Below are 16,196 nucleotides of genomic sequence, written 5' to 3'. Positions count from 1 at the left end.
CTGCTTTAGAGCATTCGCTAAACGGCTTGCAGTGGTGAGCCCTCCTGTGTCCTTCTGAGACACACGTGGGGACCCACAGCCATTCCTGTGAACGTGACCGTCACGAGGGTGGGCCCGTCTCCCCCGTCCGGTCACTGCCCCTTGCGGACACAGCTGGCTACGGGTCCACACTGACTGACCGCCCTTTGCAGGTCTTCACCTGGGCCCCACTGCCTCCTCCTCCCCTGAGGCTCGGCCCTTCCCTACCCGCAGCCGCCACTGAGGAAGGTCCCTTAACTGCAGACCGCTGCTTTGCCAGAGCTCAGGCCCGGTAGAAGCGCCTCGCTCCGGGTTCCCACGGCCTGTCCCTTCACGCCAGGCCGCCCACTCTACAGAGGAAGGCACCTGGCTGGCCAGTGAGACTGTGGGCCGGACAGTCGCTCCGGCCTCGTTCGTGCGTGGTGCAGGGTGGGGCTGCGTCCGGAGACCCGAGGACCGCACGGTGACCCCCGATAGGAGTGGGGGGCGTGGGGTTTCGTCGCCATGGAGCCTCACTCCGGGAGGGTGGACACCTCCTCTGCCATCAAAAGGCCTGGGAGAGGCAGCAGTGCCCCGCTGTGCGGGCGGGGAAACTGAGGCTGGGATCCCCGCTGCAGACGTGCCTGCCCATTCGCAGCCCTGGGCTCCCTCTTCGACCCAACGCGGGCATCCCAGAAACCTGGCCTCTGACAGCCTAACGGGAGGGCAGGACCCTGAAGGTGCAGCACCTCCGGTTCCGAGTCCCCGCGACCCCCTCCCTGAACCGCGTCACCCTCACCTGCAGAGGGCACGTGCCACTCAGGTCGGCGGCAGCGAGGTTCGGCCGGCCTCCCGCCGCCAGAGGGCGCTGCAAGCACCGCGCAGGCGCCTCCCGCCCAACCCGTGCTGTTTTGCTTCCGGTTGTTCTGGAAGTCGTGGTGCCGAGGGTGGCAAGGGTGGCTTCCGGTTCCGGGACGGCCGTGGCTGGGGCGCCGAGGCGGTTCGCTGGGCGGGTGGTGTGTGGGCCGGGCCGCGGCTGCCGGCGGTACCGATCCCTCCCCGGCGGATCCGAGGCGGGGCCCGCGCGGCCCCCGAGTCGCCCCGTCCTGCGGGGCCGCGGCCCCTTCGCCCGCAGGCCCCAGCCCCGGACGGCCCGGGCGCGAATGAATGAATGAGCGAGCGAGGGGACGGCGGATCGGCGCCGGCCTTCTCCTCGGGTGACACCGCGGCGGCGAGGAGCAGCGCGGGGAGGGGGACAGAATGAACCGGGCCAAGCCCGCGACGGTCCGCAGGCCCAGCGCGGCGGCCAAGCCCTCAGGTGTGGGCTTCTGCCTGCGGCCCGGGTTCCCGGGCGTCGGGTCTGGAACGGTGTCCCTGGGCGGATGGGCCGGCTGCGACCGCCTCCGGGAGGCGGACTCCCTCTCGGGGCACACCCGAGGCTGCAGAGAAGCAGCTGAGGATCTCGCCGGCCGGGGGCGGGCGGCAGCACAGGCCGGAGCCGGGCTGCCTAGCGCTGTGGCCGGGCGCATGTGACTGTACGTCTCGGTGCCTCGTTTTCCTCCTCTGCAAAGCGAGAGGACGGGTGCCTGTGTCACAATCTTGTTGGGATCAAGTGAGCCGACGCTCCCAAAGCAGGGGTCTGGTCTGGTCTGTAGTCAGCACCCAGTGACTGACCGCACCAGACCCTGCTCTGCCCTGGGCTTGCTGGCAACTGGTTTCTTGCCTGCCCTGCCGCTCCTCTGAGCCCCTCTGAGAAAGCGGGAGGTTGGAGTCCCTGTGCAGCATCCTCTCCCCGCCCCCCACCACCACCACCGTGTAAAGGTGCACGTGTCCCCATCTCCCCTCTCTGCAGGGCACCCTCCGCCGGGAGACTTCATTGCTCTGGGCTCAAAGGGTCAGGCCAATGAATCGAAAACGGCGTCCACCCTGCTGAAGCCTGCCCCTTCCGGCCTGCCTTCGGAGCGCAAGCGGGACGCCGCAGCCGCTTTGGCCGGTGCCTCAGCGCTGACCGGCCTCACCAAACGCCCCAAACTCTCCTCCACACCCCCTCTGAGTGCCCTGGGGCGCCTGGCTGAGGCTGCAGTCGCGGAAAAACGCGCTATCTCTCCGTCGATTAAAGAACCGTCTGTGGTCCCGATCGAAGGTAAAGCCGGTGTCCGGACTTGGCGGAGAGCAGGCCCCACAGCTCGTCTGCCGGGGGCTCAGGAGAGGCCACTTCCAGGCTTAGCGTGGGTGCGGCACAGGCGGAAGGGTGGAGAGGAGTCCTCTGCGAGTTTGTTCCCCAAAGCGCTTCTCACGCAGGCGCCTCCACCCGCCTCGAGCCGGCCAGCTCGTGACGGGGACGGAGACCGGGAAGTGTTAATGCGGGCTAGGGCTTGGCACAGGGGGGTCTCGGGCCCCGGCGTGCTGCAGGAGCAGGTGTCCCCAGCGGGCACGTCGCTGCAGTGAGCCTCAGCGGCCTTCTCTGAGGTCAGGGTGACCCACGGTTCGGGATCCTCACCCGTGCAGCGCGCCCAGCTTGTGCCCGTGCGCCGTCTGCTGGGAAGCGGATGGGCTTCGCTCTCTCTGCTCTTCAGCCCCTCTGCGGGGGCTGGCTTGGAGTATGACTGGCCGCACTGCCAGCCACTATGCTCCGTGAGCAGCTTCTGTCCTTGGCTCGCCTCCCCTCTGGGCACTGGGGGTCAGCGGTCACCGAGGCAGACCAGAGGGGGCCCTGTGTTCTGGGGAGTCCCCCTCTGCCCGCGCTTCAGTGATCCTCGCCAACGGGGCAGGAAACGCTACGACGTGAACATCAAGAGAAAGTATGTTAGTTCTGTTATTTACAGAAAGGCTTTGAGCTGCGCGCATCTGAGATCGCTCCTGCTTTTCTGTGCCATATTCCCAGTGATTAACTTTAGCTGCTCCATGAGGCCACGTAGATCAGATCCGTCAAATACCCAGCCAGCCCCAGGTTTGGAACACACAGGTACTCACGTGACGGTGTTGGCAGAGAGAAGCCTCACGAGGGAACTGTAAGGTGCAGGTGAGCCTTAAAGGCTGGCTAGGATCTTGACAGGTGCTCGAGGATGTTGGGGAGTAAACCGCCAGGCAGAGGCCTGCATTCCGGAGAGGAAAGCGTGCCGGGAACGGGCTAGGTCCCGGCAGCGCACGGGGCGAGAATCGAGGCTGGCCGCCGGAGAGATGCTTGTGCCTGATTCGGTTGGCGGTAGGGAGCCCTGGGCCACGGGGAGCAGAAGGCACAGTGGGGCCAGCTGCGCTTTGGGAGACGAGTCAGGCCTCCAGTCCAGGCCCGAGCCTCGCGGGGCGGCAGCCCCCCGCCCCGAGGCGCCCTCCCCTGGCAGCGAGGGCAGGCGGACACTAAAAGCACACACAGGGCTGAGGCTCCTGCCCGGGCCACGGCTCTCCCCGTTAGTAGCCGTGCGTCTCCCGTAAACGGTGGTTCTGGAGAGCAGGTGGAATGCGGTGTGGAAAGCATATCCTGAGCGATGAGGCACTTTGCAAACAGGAGGCCGCACGTAGCTGTGCGTAGCCCCGGGCGTGGGGGACGTCAAGGTCTTCAGCGAGTCTGGCCCACCTGTCCTTGGCCCGCGGAAAGCCTTCAGTGAATATCACTGACTCTGTCCTCGTTTGGTGAACTCAGCAGTCGACAGCAGCGCCTCCCTCTGTGTGCTTGCGTATTTAAAGACAACCGGAAGGATCTCTCTGGTCAAAGCAGACGGCAAGGGGGAGAGGGAGACACCTGGACCCGAGTGATAGCGGGTGGCGCCGGGAGAAGGCGTGGTGGCCCCAACATGCTTTCGGGAGGCACGCGTAGCGAGGCCGCCGCTGACTGTGCGGGGAGGTTGGTGTTTGGAAAGAGGGAAGGACTGAAGACATGGTGGACGTGAACACGGGGGACAAGGTCAAAACCCAAAAAGGGTGCTTTGCGGAGACTGTTAAGGCAGAAACCCCCCTGCAGGCCAGGTCTGGGGAGAAGGCAGAGGCGTGGTCAGCGGCGGTGGGAGGAGACCCCCAGAGAAGCAGCCGCAGTTAGGAAAGTCGACAGTGCGAACCGCATCGGGTCAGTCAATTGGAAGACTTAGAAAAAGTTGGCTCGTTTCTAGAAAAACGTATTCTGGGAGCGGGTAATTCCAGGGTAGCCGTGCGGGATGTGGTAGCCAGTCACCTGGAGGTGACGGGGCCGGCGCTCTGAGGCTGTGGGGCACTGTCCCTGCTGCGGGCCGTCCCTGGCTGGGTCGGCCCCGTGAGCCCAGCGGCTCCCGCCCTGCTCGCATCCTGGTGGTTACTGTTGTCCTTCTTGGAGAAGGGGCAGCCACAACACAGCCCTGAGACCCTGCTTGCTGCGTTTCAGCCCTGTCGTCCTGTGTCTTGGGGGGGGGGACCCCAAAAGTGGGTTCTGCTTGTGGCCGACCGCCCTGACAGGGCCCTTCCTGTGCCTGCCAGTCCCGCCCTCGGTGCTGCTGGACGAGATCGAGGCCGCTGAGCTGGAGGGCAACGATGGCCGCATCGAGGGGGTGCTGTGTGGGGCCGTCAAGCAGCTCAAGGCCACCCGGGCCAAGCCAGACAGTGCGCTGTACCTGAGCCTCATGTACCTGGCCAAGATCAAGCCCAACATCTTTGCCACAGAGGGTGTCATCGAGGTGAGGGCTGTGGGTGGGAGGGGACGGGCCCCGGCGCCCTCCTGCCCCCCTGCCCCCCTCCCCTGACGACGCACCGCTTCCTGCAGGCTCTGTGCAGCCTTCTGCGGCGCGACGCCTCCATCAACTTCAAGGCCAAGGGGAATAGCCTGGTGTCCGTGCTGGCCTGCAGCCTGCTCATGGCTGCGTACGAGGAGGACGAGAACTGGCCTGAGATCTTTGTTAAGGTGAGGCCGCCTCTTCTGGGAGCTCAGCGCGGCTCTGGGAGCAGGAAGGGGCAACACTGAGTGTGTGCTTGCCGGAGGCTGGATATCTAACGGCCTGGGGTGTCTCCCTGTGCGGGCCGCCGCAGGGTGGGGGTGGGGGGTTTGCCCTGGGAGTCCCCCCCGCCCCCCACCCAGGGAGCTGGGACATCAGGGGAGCGGTGGAGGGCAGGCAGAAGCGAGCTGCCCGCTGGGGCACGGAACGTGGACGTGTGTCGCGTGCAGGTGTACATCGAAGATTCCCTGGGGGAGCGGATCTGGGTGGACAGCCCGCACTGCAAGACATTCGTGGACAACGTCCAGACGGCGTTTAACACCAAGATGCCCCCCAAGAGCATGCTTTTGCAGGGGGAGGTGGGGCGCAGCGGCGGGGATCTCAGTGCTGGTGAGAGACACCGGTGGCCGGGCTGGGGAGAGGACAGAGTTCCCGTGAGGGAAGGGCTGGGGTCGCCTCCCTCCGCAGAACCTGGTGTGGGCAGGGGTGGGTGCTCGTGGGACGGCTGGGGGGAGGGGGGGTGTCCACGAGTGGCTCTGTGCGCAGGCGGCAGCCCTCACCCCTCGCTCACGGAGGAGGAGGACAGCCAGACGGAGCTCCTGATCGCCGAGGAGAAGCTCAGCCCCGAGCAGGAGGGCCAGCTCATGCCCAGGTAGGCGCCCCGTGCGGCCCCCGGCGGCAGGGCCCGCGGGCAGCCGGGAGGCAGACGGGGTGGGCCCGTGAGGAGAGCCGGCCCTCCTTCCTTCCTCCCCGTTCTGGCCTAGGTACGACGACCTCACAGAGAGCGTGGAGGAGTACGTCCTCGACATGCTCCGCGACCAGCTCAACCGGCGCCAGCCCATCGACAACGTCTCGCGGAACCTCCTGCGGCTGCTCACCTCCACCTGCGGGTACAAGGAGGTGCGGCTGATGGCCGTGCAGAGGCTGGAGATGTGGCTCCAGAACCCCAAGGTGAGGGCGGGGAGCCCCCCTGCCTGGGTCCTGTGGGTGCCGAGCTGTGTGCGAGGCTGACGGGGACCCCCTCACGTCCCCGCAGCTGACCAGGCCGGCCCAGGACCTGCTGATGTCCGTGTGCATGAACTGCAACACGCATGGCGTCGAGGACATGGACGTCATCTCCCACCTGATCAAGATCCGTCTCAAGCCCAAGGTTCTCCTCAACCACTACATGCTGTGCATCAGGTGCGGCCCTAGTGGGAGCCAGGAGGGCAGCGGGAGGGCAGGGTGGCGGGGGGGCGGCCGCAGTCCGCATCAGGGCCCCTTGGCTCGGCTCGTGTCCAGGGAGCTGCTGAGCGCGCACAAGGACAACTTGGGCACCACCATCAAGTTCGTGGTCTTCAACGAGCTCTCCAACGCGCGGAACCCCAACAACATGCAGATCCTGTACACGGTGCTGCAGCACAGCTCGGAGCTGGCGCCGAAGGTAGGGCGCTGTGCGCGGGGCGGCCTGGCGCTCGCGGGCAGGAGAGCGGCCCCTGGCGTGGGGGCTGCCTCGGGCTGCACGACCGGGCATCTGGGCGGAGCCGGCGGTGTGGTGCAGAGCCGCGGGGGAGAAAGCCCTGGAAGGGGACAGAGGGCCCAGTGAGCCACGGTCGCTCCCGATCTCGGGTCAGTTCCGGAGCAGGTGCGGCCGTGTCACGGGACTCTTCCTTAGAAGCTAAAACCGGATTCGTCCCGGAGGGGGCGGCACCGAGGCCTAACAAACACAGCCGTTTGCAAGCGAAGGCCCGTCCGGCCGCCCGAGGGGTGGTCTCTCCCAGTGGGGCAGGCGTCTGTGGCGCTGCGCAGCTCTGCGAGCCCCTGGGATCCCAAGGTGCTTTGGGAGAGCGAGAGCAGTGCTGTTGTTAAGGGAATGGGCTAGGCTTGGAAACAGCTGTGTGCAGGGTGGCCGGTAGGCGAGGCCCCTGTTGTCACGGCCGCTCCTTCGTCCTCGTGGCCTGCGGTGCGGCATGAGGGGGGCTGGGCCGGCTGAGCCAGCGCGTTCATCCCTGAAGCTCGGCTGCCGCGGTGGGGACCGTGTCTTGGTCCATCCCCCCCTCCGTGCGCTCCAGGGAATCGGGCGGGACGTTTTCCCGGAAGGGTTCTGGGAAGCTTCCCGCAGGACAGAGGGAGCCCTGAGAGCAGGCCTGGGGCGGAAGGAAGCTGACGGCGGTGGGGAGTGACCCCACGTGCCCCTCTCTCTGCGCAGTTCCTGGCCATGGTGTTCCAGGACCTGCTGACCAACAAGGACGACTACCTGCGGGCCTCGCGGGCCCTGCTCCGCGAGATCGTCAAACAGACCAAGCACGAGGTCAACTTCCAGGCCTTCTGCCTGGGGCTCATGCAGGAGCGCAAGGAGGCCCCGTACCTGGAAATGGAGTTCAAGGTGCCGCCTCTGTCCCCTCGGCTCCCGCGCGCGGCCACCTCTCGGGCCGTCTGTGGTTGGCGCCCCGTGTGCCCGGCGGCCGGCCCCAGAGGGCAGCACGGGTCACGTTCTGTGCCTGGCCGCATGTGGGCGACCTCCCGGCTCGGCGTGCGGGCGGGTGGGGGGGAGCCGAGGGGCAGTGTGCCCAGGAAGCCGGGGCCGCGGTGACGTGTTTGTGAGGGGGCGGGTGGTCTGCCCCAGGGAGATTTTAGACTTTGGGGGGTGGAGGGAGATGATGGGGAAGAGGAGGATGGGGGCAGGTGGCGGAGGGCCTCGAGGGCCACGCGGCAAGTTGGCAGCTTTGTTGGCTGAACCTTCTTCCCGCGTGTGCCCAGGCCCTGGTCCCCAGACCTCCTCCCGCTGGCCCTCGCAGGGCACAGGGTCCCGGGGCGTCCTCCTGTCCCCGCCGCCTGTGTACGGGGGCTTGAGCGAGGCCCCCCGGGCACAGGCCCTTCCAGAGCACAGACCTTGCCCTGTGCTTGCAGGAGCGCTTTGTGGTGCACATCACAGACGTGCTGGCGGTGTCCATGATGCTGGGCATCACGGCCCAGGTGAAGGAGGCTGGTGTCGCCTGGGACAAAGGGGAGAAGAAGAGTAAGGACCCGAAACAGGCCCGACTCTGCTCGGGTCACGGGTGGGGACAGCAGGGTGGCAGCAGGCGCTTCCGCGGCTGCAGGCCGTCCCCCGAGGCCCAGCAGACCTGCCCTGGGGACCCGGGGGCTTCCTGGGGGCGGCTCCCGGAAGCTGCGCCCGCCTGGTCTCTGGTTGGGTCGCCTGCTCACTCGAATTGCGGTCTCCCTCGCTTCAAGCGTGCCCTGCAGCCAAGGACAGGAGGGGAGCGGGGCGGTGCTGGTGAACTCGGCCTGGTTTGGTTCGTCACGAACCCTGCTGGAAGCCTGGTGCAGACACCTTTCCGGTGATTACCTTAGTGAGGTTGTGAAGAATTCGAGGGGTGAAATCATTGGGAATTTGAGACCTCGTTGAAGTTTTCTTCCACACGCTGGAGGCTTGTCCGGTGCTCCCTGCGGGTTCTTCCAGCCGCATCGGGGTGCCCCGTCCACCTCTGTGTCCCTCTCCATAATCCTTGGGTGGGTGCGGCTGGGATGCTCCGAGTGTCCCCCAGGCCCGCCTTGAACCCGGCCCCTCCAGCTGCCGTGCAGGCGGGCCGTAATCCCACGTGTCCTTTTCAGACCTTGAGGTGCTGCGCTCCTTCCAGAACCAGATCGCCGCGATCCAGCGGGACGCCGTGTGGTGGCTGCACACCGTCGTCCCGTCCATCAGCAAGCTTGCCCCCAAGGACTACGTGCACTGGTACGGGCCCGGCTCGCTCCGCTTGGACGACGCTCCGGAAAGCCCGCAGCCCCTTCCCTGGGCTCAGCCAACAGGAGGCAGCTGTCCCATAGGCTCGCCTGGGGGTGTCGGGGCTCAGGCGGAGCCTGCCGCCGTGAGGGCAGAGGCGGGGTCCTGTCTGGCCACCCTCACTGGGGAGGGGGGCGGGGGGGAGCTGCGGGAGGCTCTGGAAGACGCCACGGGAGCATCCGCCTCGAGTGGGCAGCTTCCGCACCTGCGGGGGATGTGTCTTTCTGGGGCCTGGCGGGGTCGGGGGAGCTCGCCAGGTCCCCGCGGCCCGACGGCTCGTCTGTCCCCCGCAGCCTGCACAAGGTGCTCTTCACGGAGCAGCCAGAGACCTACTACAAGTGGGACAACTGGCCACCCGAGAGCGACCGCAAGTGAGCATACCTGCTGTGTGTGCAGGGGGGGCTGGGGGCGGGGCGGTCGGCCCCAGGAGGACCACGCAGGCGGGGCCCCCTCGAACACACCCTGTGCCTCGTCTCCTTCCGGATCCCCAGCCCCGGCGTGCTGTCCACTCCCAGGGGATCAGCTGGCCACACTCCCCGGGTCAGTGTCACAGCCCCGTCTCCCCGGGTCCAGGTCCACCCTGCCCTGTGTGACCCCCGTGCCCCAGCTGTCTTCACCACTGGGCCCCCGCTGCCCTGTCGGCTTGCTCGTCCCCTACCTCCTGTGCCCTGTGCTCTCCTCGGGCCGCACTTCAGCAGGTGGTGGGCGGTGCTCTGTGTGTTTGTGCCACTGGGGGCGAGGTGCCTTCTCCCATTCTTCCCTGGCGCGGCCGGGCCTCGCCCACAGGGGCCTCCGGAGCGAGGGAACAGGGGAGGGGGTGGCTGCCCTCTTCCCTGTCCAGCCGAGCCTCGGAGCTGGGGCTTTTCCTTCCCGTGGGCACGTGCAGCCCCCGCCGAGCCCACCCCTGCCTGCTCTGCCCGCAGCTTTTTCCTCCGCCTCTGCTCGGAGGTGCCCATCTTGGAGGACACACTGATGCGGATCCTGGTCATCGGGCTGTCCCGGGACCTCCCGCTCGGGCCCGCGGACGCCATGGAGCTTGCCGACCACCTGGTGAGGCGGGCCGCAGCCGTGCAGGCCGACGGTGAGGGTCCCCGCAAACTCTGTCCGGGCCCCCCCTCGGGGGCGGCCTCCACCGCTCTGCTCGGGCGGGCCTGCCTCCACAGTTGCGTCCGCTCCTCCCCATGGCCCCGGGCTCGCTGGACCCTACCGGTCTCTGGAGTCGGGGATCGGGCAGAAGGTTTGCGCCTTCCGTGGTGACGCACCGTGTGCTGCTTCTGGAGCTGCCCTGGGACCTGCACATGTTGTCCGTGTGATGAACCGAGGCCCCGTGCAGGCCGCCACCGCGGTCCCACGAACCCCGCTCGCGAGGCGGGCGCCCCTCGCTGCCACCGGGCCGGCGTCTGATCCTCGGTGTGGCGGGCAGGCCCACGGTGCCCAGGGCGCCCGCGTCAGCCCCCGCCCGCCCTCGGCTTCTGGAGAGCTAGCCCCCGTCTGCGGGCTGTCTGTCCGTGGCCCAAACCCCGTGCCTCGGTGGCGCACCACCACATCCCCCCACCGCCCCCGGCACGCGGACGGGCTCCTGAACCTGTGCGTGGCTCTCGCGTTTCAGATGTGGAGGTGCTGAAGGTGGAGAGGATCCAGCTGATCGACGCGGTCCTGAACCTGTGCACGTACCACCACCCTGAGAACATTCAGCTGCCCCCTGGGTACGGCGCCTCCCCCCAGCCGGGCTCCCGTCCGCCGCCCCCCTGCGCCGGCCCGTCCGGCCTCCAGACGCCCGTGAGGCTGCACTGCCCCGAGCGGCCCCTGCCTCCCTGCCCACCCCTGCGCCCCGGGGACGCGCTCCCCTGCTCTGTCTGTGTTGCTCTGTGTTCGGCGCGGACGCTCCCGCCCTGTTGGCTGACGCGCCTGCTCTTCTGCGTTTTCTCACGTGTCTTCTCGAGGGATCGTCCGCGTGTGCTTCACCCGCTTTGTGTTGCTGACGTGTTGTTTTAGTAAATTCCCGGGATGGGCCGCCATCGCCACAGGCCAGGCGAAGAACAGCTTTGGCCCCTAAAAGCCCGTACCCGGGAGCCGTCCCTGCCCCACCCCCACGCTGCCTTAGGCAGCCACTGATCTGCCCTCTGTCCCCGTGGCTGTGACTCTGGGGACACGACACGTAAACAGACGCACACGTCGTGACCTTGTGCGTCCCGCCTCTGTTACCGGGCAGCCTGTTTTCGAGGTTCACCCGTGTCGTGACGCTTAACCTGGGAGGCGCTGCTTCGTGTTCACCACCGTCGGGCGGTGGGCTGGCGGGTGCTGCCTGACTGCCGCGAACGTGCCATCCACGTTCCTACCCGAGTGTTTGTGCACATGCGTGTTTCCGGTTCTCTTCGTGGGGTCTGGCTTACCTTTCCGGGGAGCTGCCAGGCCTCGCAGATCTCCGTTGCCAGCAGCCGTGCCCGCGGGCTGTGGTCCCGCTGTGTCCTCGCTGAGCTGTCAGCTGGCGCACAGTGGCACCGGGAGGTGGTGTAGATCCGTGCTTCCCCGACCAATCGGGGCGCCGAGGGTCTTCGTGCGCTCGTTGGCCGTTTGCACGTCCTCTCCGGTGAGGGGTTGCTCGGGTTCTTTATCCATTATTGGGTGTTTGAGTTTTTGTTGTTGGGTTTTGGGAGTTCTTTATATATCGTAGACCTAGACCCTGAACAGGTGACTTGCAGGTGGTTTTTCCTGTTCACGCCATCAGCAGTGTCCTTGGAGACACTAGGAGACAGTGGCTCTTAATTCGGGGAAGGTCTAGCTCGTCTGTTTTTGTTCGTTTTTTTGTACCCTTGTGTCATTTCTTTTTGTTGGTAAGTTTATTTTGAGACAGTAAGAGACTGCGGGGGGGGAGGAGCAGAAAGGGAGACTGAGAACCCCGAGCAGGCTCCACACGGTCGGCACAGAGCCCAGAGCGGGGCTCGAACTCACGAACCATGAGATCGTGACCTGAGCCCAATACAAGAGCCGGAGGCTTAACCGACTGAGCCACCCAGGCACCCCTTACGTGTCATTTCTTATCCAGGATCGGGAAGATTTGCTCTGTTTTCCGGTTTCAGGTCTTGAATGTAGGCCTTGGATCCTCCGAGTTGGTTTTGTGTGTGGAGGGAGGCAGGGTCGAACTCCGTTCCGCTGTGGGTGGATGTGCACGCGTCGTGGGCCTGGGGCCTCAGCTCTGTCCCGCGCAGGGATGCCCCGGTGACGTGGCCCCATGTGTCGCTCTGCTGCCGCGTGGGCTTGGAGCCCTTCCCAGGAAACCGTTGCCCCACCCGGGGTCACAGGCCTTTCCTGTGTGTTCGCCTAAGAACTTCCAGGTTTTAGCTCGTAACGCTCGGGTCTGCGACCGTCCTGAGCTGATGGCAGTGTGGTGTCAGGGACGGGTCCGGCTCCCTGCTCTTTCACGAGGACGGCCAGCGGTCCCGGCGCCATTTCTCGAAAAGGCTGTCTGTTCTCCCGTTGAAGGTTTGGTCGCCCTTGTCCGCGATCGGGTGACCACAGATGTGTGGGCTCTCCCACGCGTTCAGGCGGTCTGTGTGTCTGCCCGTGTCGGTAACGCCCTGTCATCGTTCCCGTGGGTTGTGCTGAGGCTTGACATTGGGAAGTAGGACTCTTCCCGCTGCTCTTCCTCAAGACTCGTGGCTGTTCTGGGCCCTCGTCTTTCCGTGTGAATTTCTAGGTCAGCTTGTCCGTTGTCAGAGAAGAGCCATGCGGGATTTTGGTGGGTGTTGCTTTGAACAGGTAGATGACGTCAGGGAGCATGGCCACACTGACAGCCCTGGTCCACAGACGTGGGACGTCTTTCGTATCTTTCTGTTGCTGATGTTATCGGTCGCACGTGGGGTTCGCTTCTTTGTGTCTTGGGGTGCTGGTGTGCCCTGCTTCCCGACCTGATCGCTGTCCATCTCCCCGAGTCGGCTTCTCGGATCTGCTACTTTCTTTTTTTTTTTTTTTTTTTAATTTTTTTTTTCAACGTTTATTTATTTTTGGGACAGAGAGAGACAGAGCATGAACGGGGGAGGGGCAGAGAGAGAGGGAGACACAGAATCAGAAACGGACTCCAGGCTCTGAGCCGTCAGCCCAGAGCCCGACGCGGGGCTCGAACTCACAGACCGCGAGATCGTGACCTGGCTGAAGTCGGACGCTTAACCGACTGTGCCACCCAGGCGCCCCGGATCTGCTACTTTCTTAACGACGATTGTGCCGTTGCGTCACCTGGAACGTTCTGTCCTGTTACCTGAAAGAACCGTAGTTTAGTCGTAAGCGTGTCGTCAGCATGACGTTTCAGTCACGACGACTTCACGGTCTGTACAGTTGGAGACCAGGCTTGTTTCTGACCCTCTGGTGGCCACAAGACGAATGCTAACTAACACTGAGCTCTGCCGTCGCGACTGCCCTCGTCCCCGTCGTAGACGGGACGCCGGGACTCGGCGATGCGCGGGACCTGTCCCGGGGCTCGGCCCCGGCGCGGGGCTCCGGGCAGCGTGGTGGTGGTCACGGTGCCCTTCCCGGGGATGCCGGTGTGGCGGGAGGACCAGGCCCGGGGGTTTGCGATCTTTCGTTGCCTCGCTGGTCGGTCAGGAGGTCGTCTCCGGGCCGTTCCACCCTGGGCAGGACCCATTCCCGTCACCGCCTTGCACGGCCGAGAGCAAGCCGTGGGTGTCCTTGCGTTTCAGGTACCAGCCTCCGAACCTGGCCATCTCGACCCTCTACTGGAAGGCGTGGCCCCTCCTGCTGGTTGTCGCGGCCTTCAACCCAGAGAACATCGGTGAGCCTCCCCTCCCTGGCGGGCTCGCGGTCGTCCCAGCTGGCTGTTGCTCTTTGTTCCTGTCGGGGCGTCGTGCGGGGGGGGACCTGCAGCAGAGCCAGGCCGGGACCCAGGCGGGGCGGCGGGGCTGTGGGCCGGCCGCCACCCGTTCTCCTCTTGCTCCCTAGGCCTGGCCGCCTGGGAGGAGTACCCCACGCTGAAGATGCTCATGGAAATGGTGATGACCAAGTAAGTGGGCTCGCGCACCGCTGGGGCCAGGGCCCCGTCTGCGGGACGCTGGGAAGCGGAGCCGATCCCAGAACCCCGACTCGCTCCGAAGCACGTCCTCTGTTGCACGGCCACTCGGGTTTCCTTTTCTTGCGGGCTTGAGTTTCCGAGCCCGGGCCCGCAAGCGTCAGCTTCCCCTCCCTGCCGCGGGCTGAGGAGGGAGTAGGATTGAGGCGGGGCCTTGGCGGCCGAGGTTCTCCAGTGACGGCAGCGGGGGCAGGCCAGCTGACAGCTGGTGGCACACCGGGAGCCGGTGGGGGTGCGTGGAGACCAGGGACGCGGTGGGCCAGGTGGTTTAACGGTTGCAGACGTGAACACGGCCTAGGGTCAGCTTGGGTGACTGCCGTGTACGCACCGTGGTACGCGGTGACCAGGTGTGTGTGGCCCATTCTGAGGCGTTGTCCTGTGGCCGGTGCGGGGGCCCCAGGGACAGATCTGCCGCGAACGGCCATCACAGGTGGTGGGTCTGAGCTCAGCACGTGTGACAGCAGGCAGCTCGTGTATCTCAGAAAAGCCGCAGGTGCTTGTGGGAGCAGCCGGTCCACCTGTGACGCCCGTGGGTTGGAGACGCCTGCTCGTGGGGAGGGGATCTGGTGCAGGATGAGCGGGCGTCCAGGATTCCGACACCCGTTGGGCCTGATTCTGTCCCGTGTGCTGTCCCGTGGAAGGAGAGCGGGTGGCCGGCGTGGGGGCTCCCTCCCAGAGGCCAGACTTGGCGGTGTTTCCGATGGCCCGGCCAGGCTCTCTGACGCGCTTGGTGACCGAGGTCGTGCACAGGGCGGGGGCCTCGTGAGCACCCGTGACCTCTGTGCGCTGACTGGTGGCCGCGAGCCTCAGATGGGCAGGGCTCCGGGTTCTTCCTGTCTGGTCCCCAGTAACTACTCCTACCCGCCGTGCACGCTGACGGACGAGGAGACGCGGACGGAGATGATCAATCGGGAGCTGCAGACCTCCCAGCGGGAGAAGCAGGAGATCCTGGCGTTCGAGGGCCATCTGGCAGCCGCATCCACCAAGCAGACCATCACCGAGAACAGCAGCCTTCTCCTGTCTCAGCTCACCAGCCTGGACCCTCAGTACGTCGCGCCCGGGTCCCCGGGGTGGGGGCGAGGCCGGTGGAGCAGCTCCTGGGCCTCTGCGTGGCGCCGGGCCCTGGAAACACTGAACGCGCTCAGCGGCTGGGGGCGGGGTGGAGGGGCTGTCTGGCCCTCGCGGGGAGGCTGCTGTCGGGTGGGGAGGGAGGCTGCCGCCCTTGCTCCCGGGTGCCGCGCCAGTGGCTCCCTGACACGCTCGCGTCCTCGGGGACCTTCAGGGGACCCCCTCGGAGGCCTCCCCCCCACATCCTGGATCAAGTGAAAGGCCTCAACCAGTCCCTGCGCCTCGGGCACCTGCTGTGTCGGAGCCGAAGCCCGGACTTTCTTCTCAACATCATCCAGAGGCAGGCGAGTTCCCTGCGGCCCTGGGGTGAGGGGTGGGGGTGGGGGGTGGGGGAAGGGGGAGGGGGCTGGGACCGCGGCTCCGGGCTAAGTGAGGCCAGAGCCGGAAGGGAGCGCCCCGGGACACGGGGGCCACCCGGGGACGGGTCCCCTCCGCGTGAGGCAGCTGCCCGCACAGCCGCCGGGAACCACGGCCTCAGGAGGGTGGGGGCCGGCGGACCGGCCGCCGGGGGCGCTGCTGAGTGTGTCCGTGGCCCCAGCCAGGCCTCGTCGCAGTCCATGCCCTGGCTGGCCGACCTGGTGCAGTCGAGCGAGGGCTCCCTGGACGTGCTGCCGGTGCAGTGCCTGTGTGAGTTCCTGCTGCACGACGCTGCCGACGACGCCACGTCCGGGGAGGAGGAGGAGGAGGGCGAGAGCAAGGAGCAGAAGGCCAGGAAGCGTCAGGTCGGTGCCCCCGAGCGCCCCCAGGCCCACCGCGGCCCCGCGCACGGCCGCGCGGACCCCTGAGCGGCCCCCCTCGCCCCCGCAGAGGCAGCAGAAGCAGCGGCAGCTGCTGGGTCGCCTGCAGGACCTACTCCTGGGCCCCAAGGCCGACGAGCAGACCACGTGCGAGGTGCTGGACTACTTCCTGCGGCGCCTCGGCTCTCCCCAGGTGGCCTCCAGGGTGCTGGCCATGAAGGTGCGGCACGGGGAGGGGCCGCTCTGCTCCGCTCCCGCTTCCCGGCGCCCCCGGCCGGCGTCTAACTCACCTAGGCTGCTGCTTAGCCGGTTTCGCGTGGAAAGGGTGGCGGTGGTGAGGTTGGGAGAGGCAGACCCTGTGTCCCGCTGGCCCGTGATCCCTCCCTGGGCGCCGACGTGAGCTCCCGGGAGAGACTTAGTGACAGAGTAGCGGTCTCGCCGCCTCTTTCGAGGTGTCGCACGACTTTCCAGAGATGCGGCTCCAGCTGCGGCCTTCTCGTCGGTTCAGGCGTCTCTGAGGGGACGCGGCGTCTTTGCCAGCCAGGCCGGTCCCGCCCCCGGGGGCTTTGAGGGAGCGTGTCCGGCCCATGCACGCG

At 66.5% G+C, this 16,196-nt stretch overlaps 1 protein-coding gene across 2 annotated transcripts in view; it reads left to right on the top strand.

Annotated features, from left to right (window-relative positions):
* Positions 1 to 1,035: 1,035 nt before the first annotated feature.
* The window catches only part of INTS1 (integrator complex subunit 1), a 29,704-nt gene continuing 14,543 nt past the window's right edge, over positions 1,036 to 16,196 (top strand). Inside the window, exons 1-21 of one of the 2 annotated variants that reach the window (XM_045047415.1) lie at positions 1,036 to 1,315; positions 1,850 to 2,140; positions 4,441 to 4,637; positions 4,724 to 4,861; positions 5,123 to 5,282; positions 5,439 to 5,544; positions 5,657 to 5,843; positions 5,929 to 6,074; positions 6,174 to 6,315; positions 7,081 to 7,257; positions 7,782 to 7,890; positions 8,487 to 8,607; positions 8,949 to 9,026; positions 9,579 to 9,736; positions 10,265 to 10,361; positions 13,350 to 13,441; positions 13,609 to 13,669; positions 14,584 to 14,781; positions 15,018 to 15,147; positions 15,406 to 15,585; positions 15,671 to 15,820. In XM_045047415.1, coding sequence (XP_044903350.1) covers positions 1,258 to 1,315; positions 1,850 to 2,140; positions 4,441 to 4,637; positions 4,724 to 4,861; positions 5,123 to 5,282; positions 5,439 to 5,544; positions 5,657 to 5,843; positions 5,929 to 6,074; positions 6,174 to 6,315; positions 7,081 to 7,257; positions 7,782 to 7,890; positions 8,487 to 8,607; positions 8,949 to 9,026; positions 9,579 to 9,736; positions 10,265 to 10,361; positions 13,350 to 13,441; positions 13,609 to 13,669; positions 14,584 to 14,781; positions 15,018 to 15,147; positions 15,406 to 15,585; positions 15,671 to 15,820 — 2,976 coding nt within the window. In that variant the 5' untranslated portion in view covers positions 1,036 to 1,257. Of the gene's footprint in view, positions 1,316 to 1,849; positions 2,141 to 4,440; positions 4,638 to 4,723; positions 4,862 to 5,122; positions 5,283 to 5,438; positions 5,545 to 5,650; positions 5,844 to 5,928; positions 6,075 to 6,173; positions 6,316 to 7,080; positions 7,258 to 7,781; positions 7,891 to 8,486; positions 8,608 to 8,948; positions 9,027 to 9,578; positions 9,737 to 10,264; positions 10,362 to 13,349; positions 13,442 to 13,608; positions 13,670 to 14,583; positions 14,782 to 15,017; positions 15,148 to 15,405; positions 15,586 to 15,670; positions 15,821 to 16,196 lie in introns of both variants that reach the window. The other variant, XM_045047414.1, reaches the window with a different exon arrangement.

The sequence above is a fragment of the Felis catus genome, chromosome E3 (genome assembly GCF_018350175.1).
Source record: "Felis catus isolate Fca126 chromosome E3, F.catus_Fca126_mat1.0, whole genome shotgun sequence".
In the NCBI taxonomy this organism is placed as follows: Eukaryota; Metazoa; Chordata; class Mammalia; order Carnivora; family Felidae; genus Felis; species Felis catus.
This window is presented reverse-complemented; position numbering and strand designations above follow the sequence as displayed.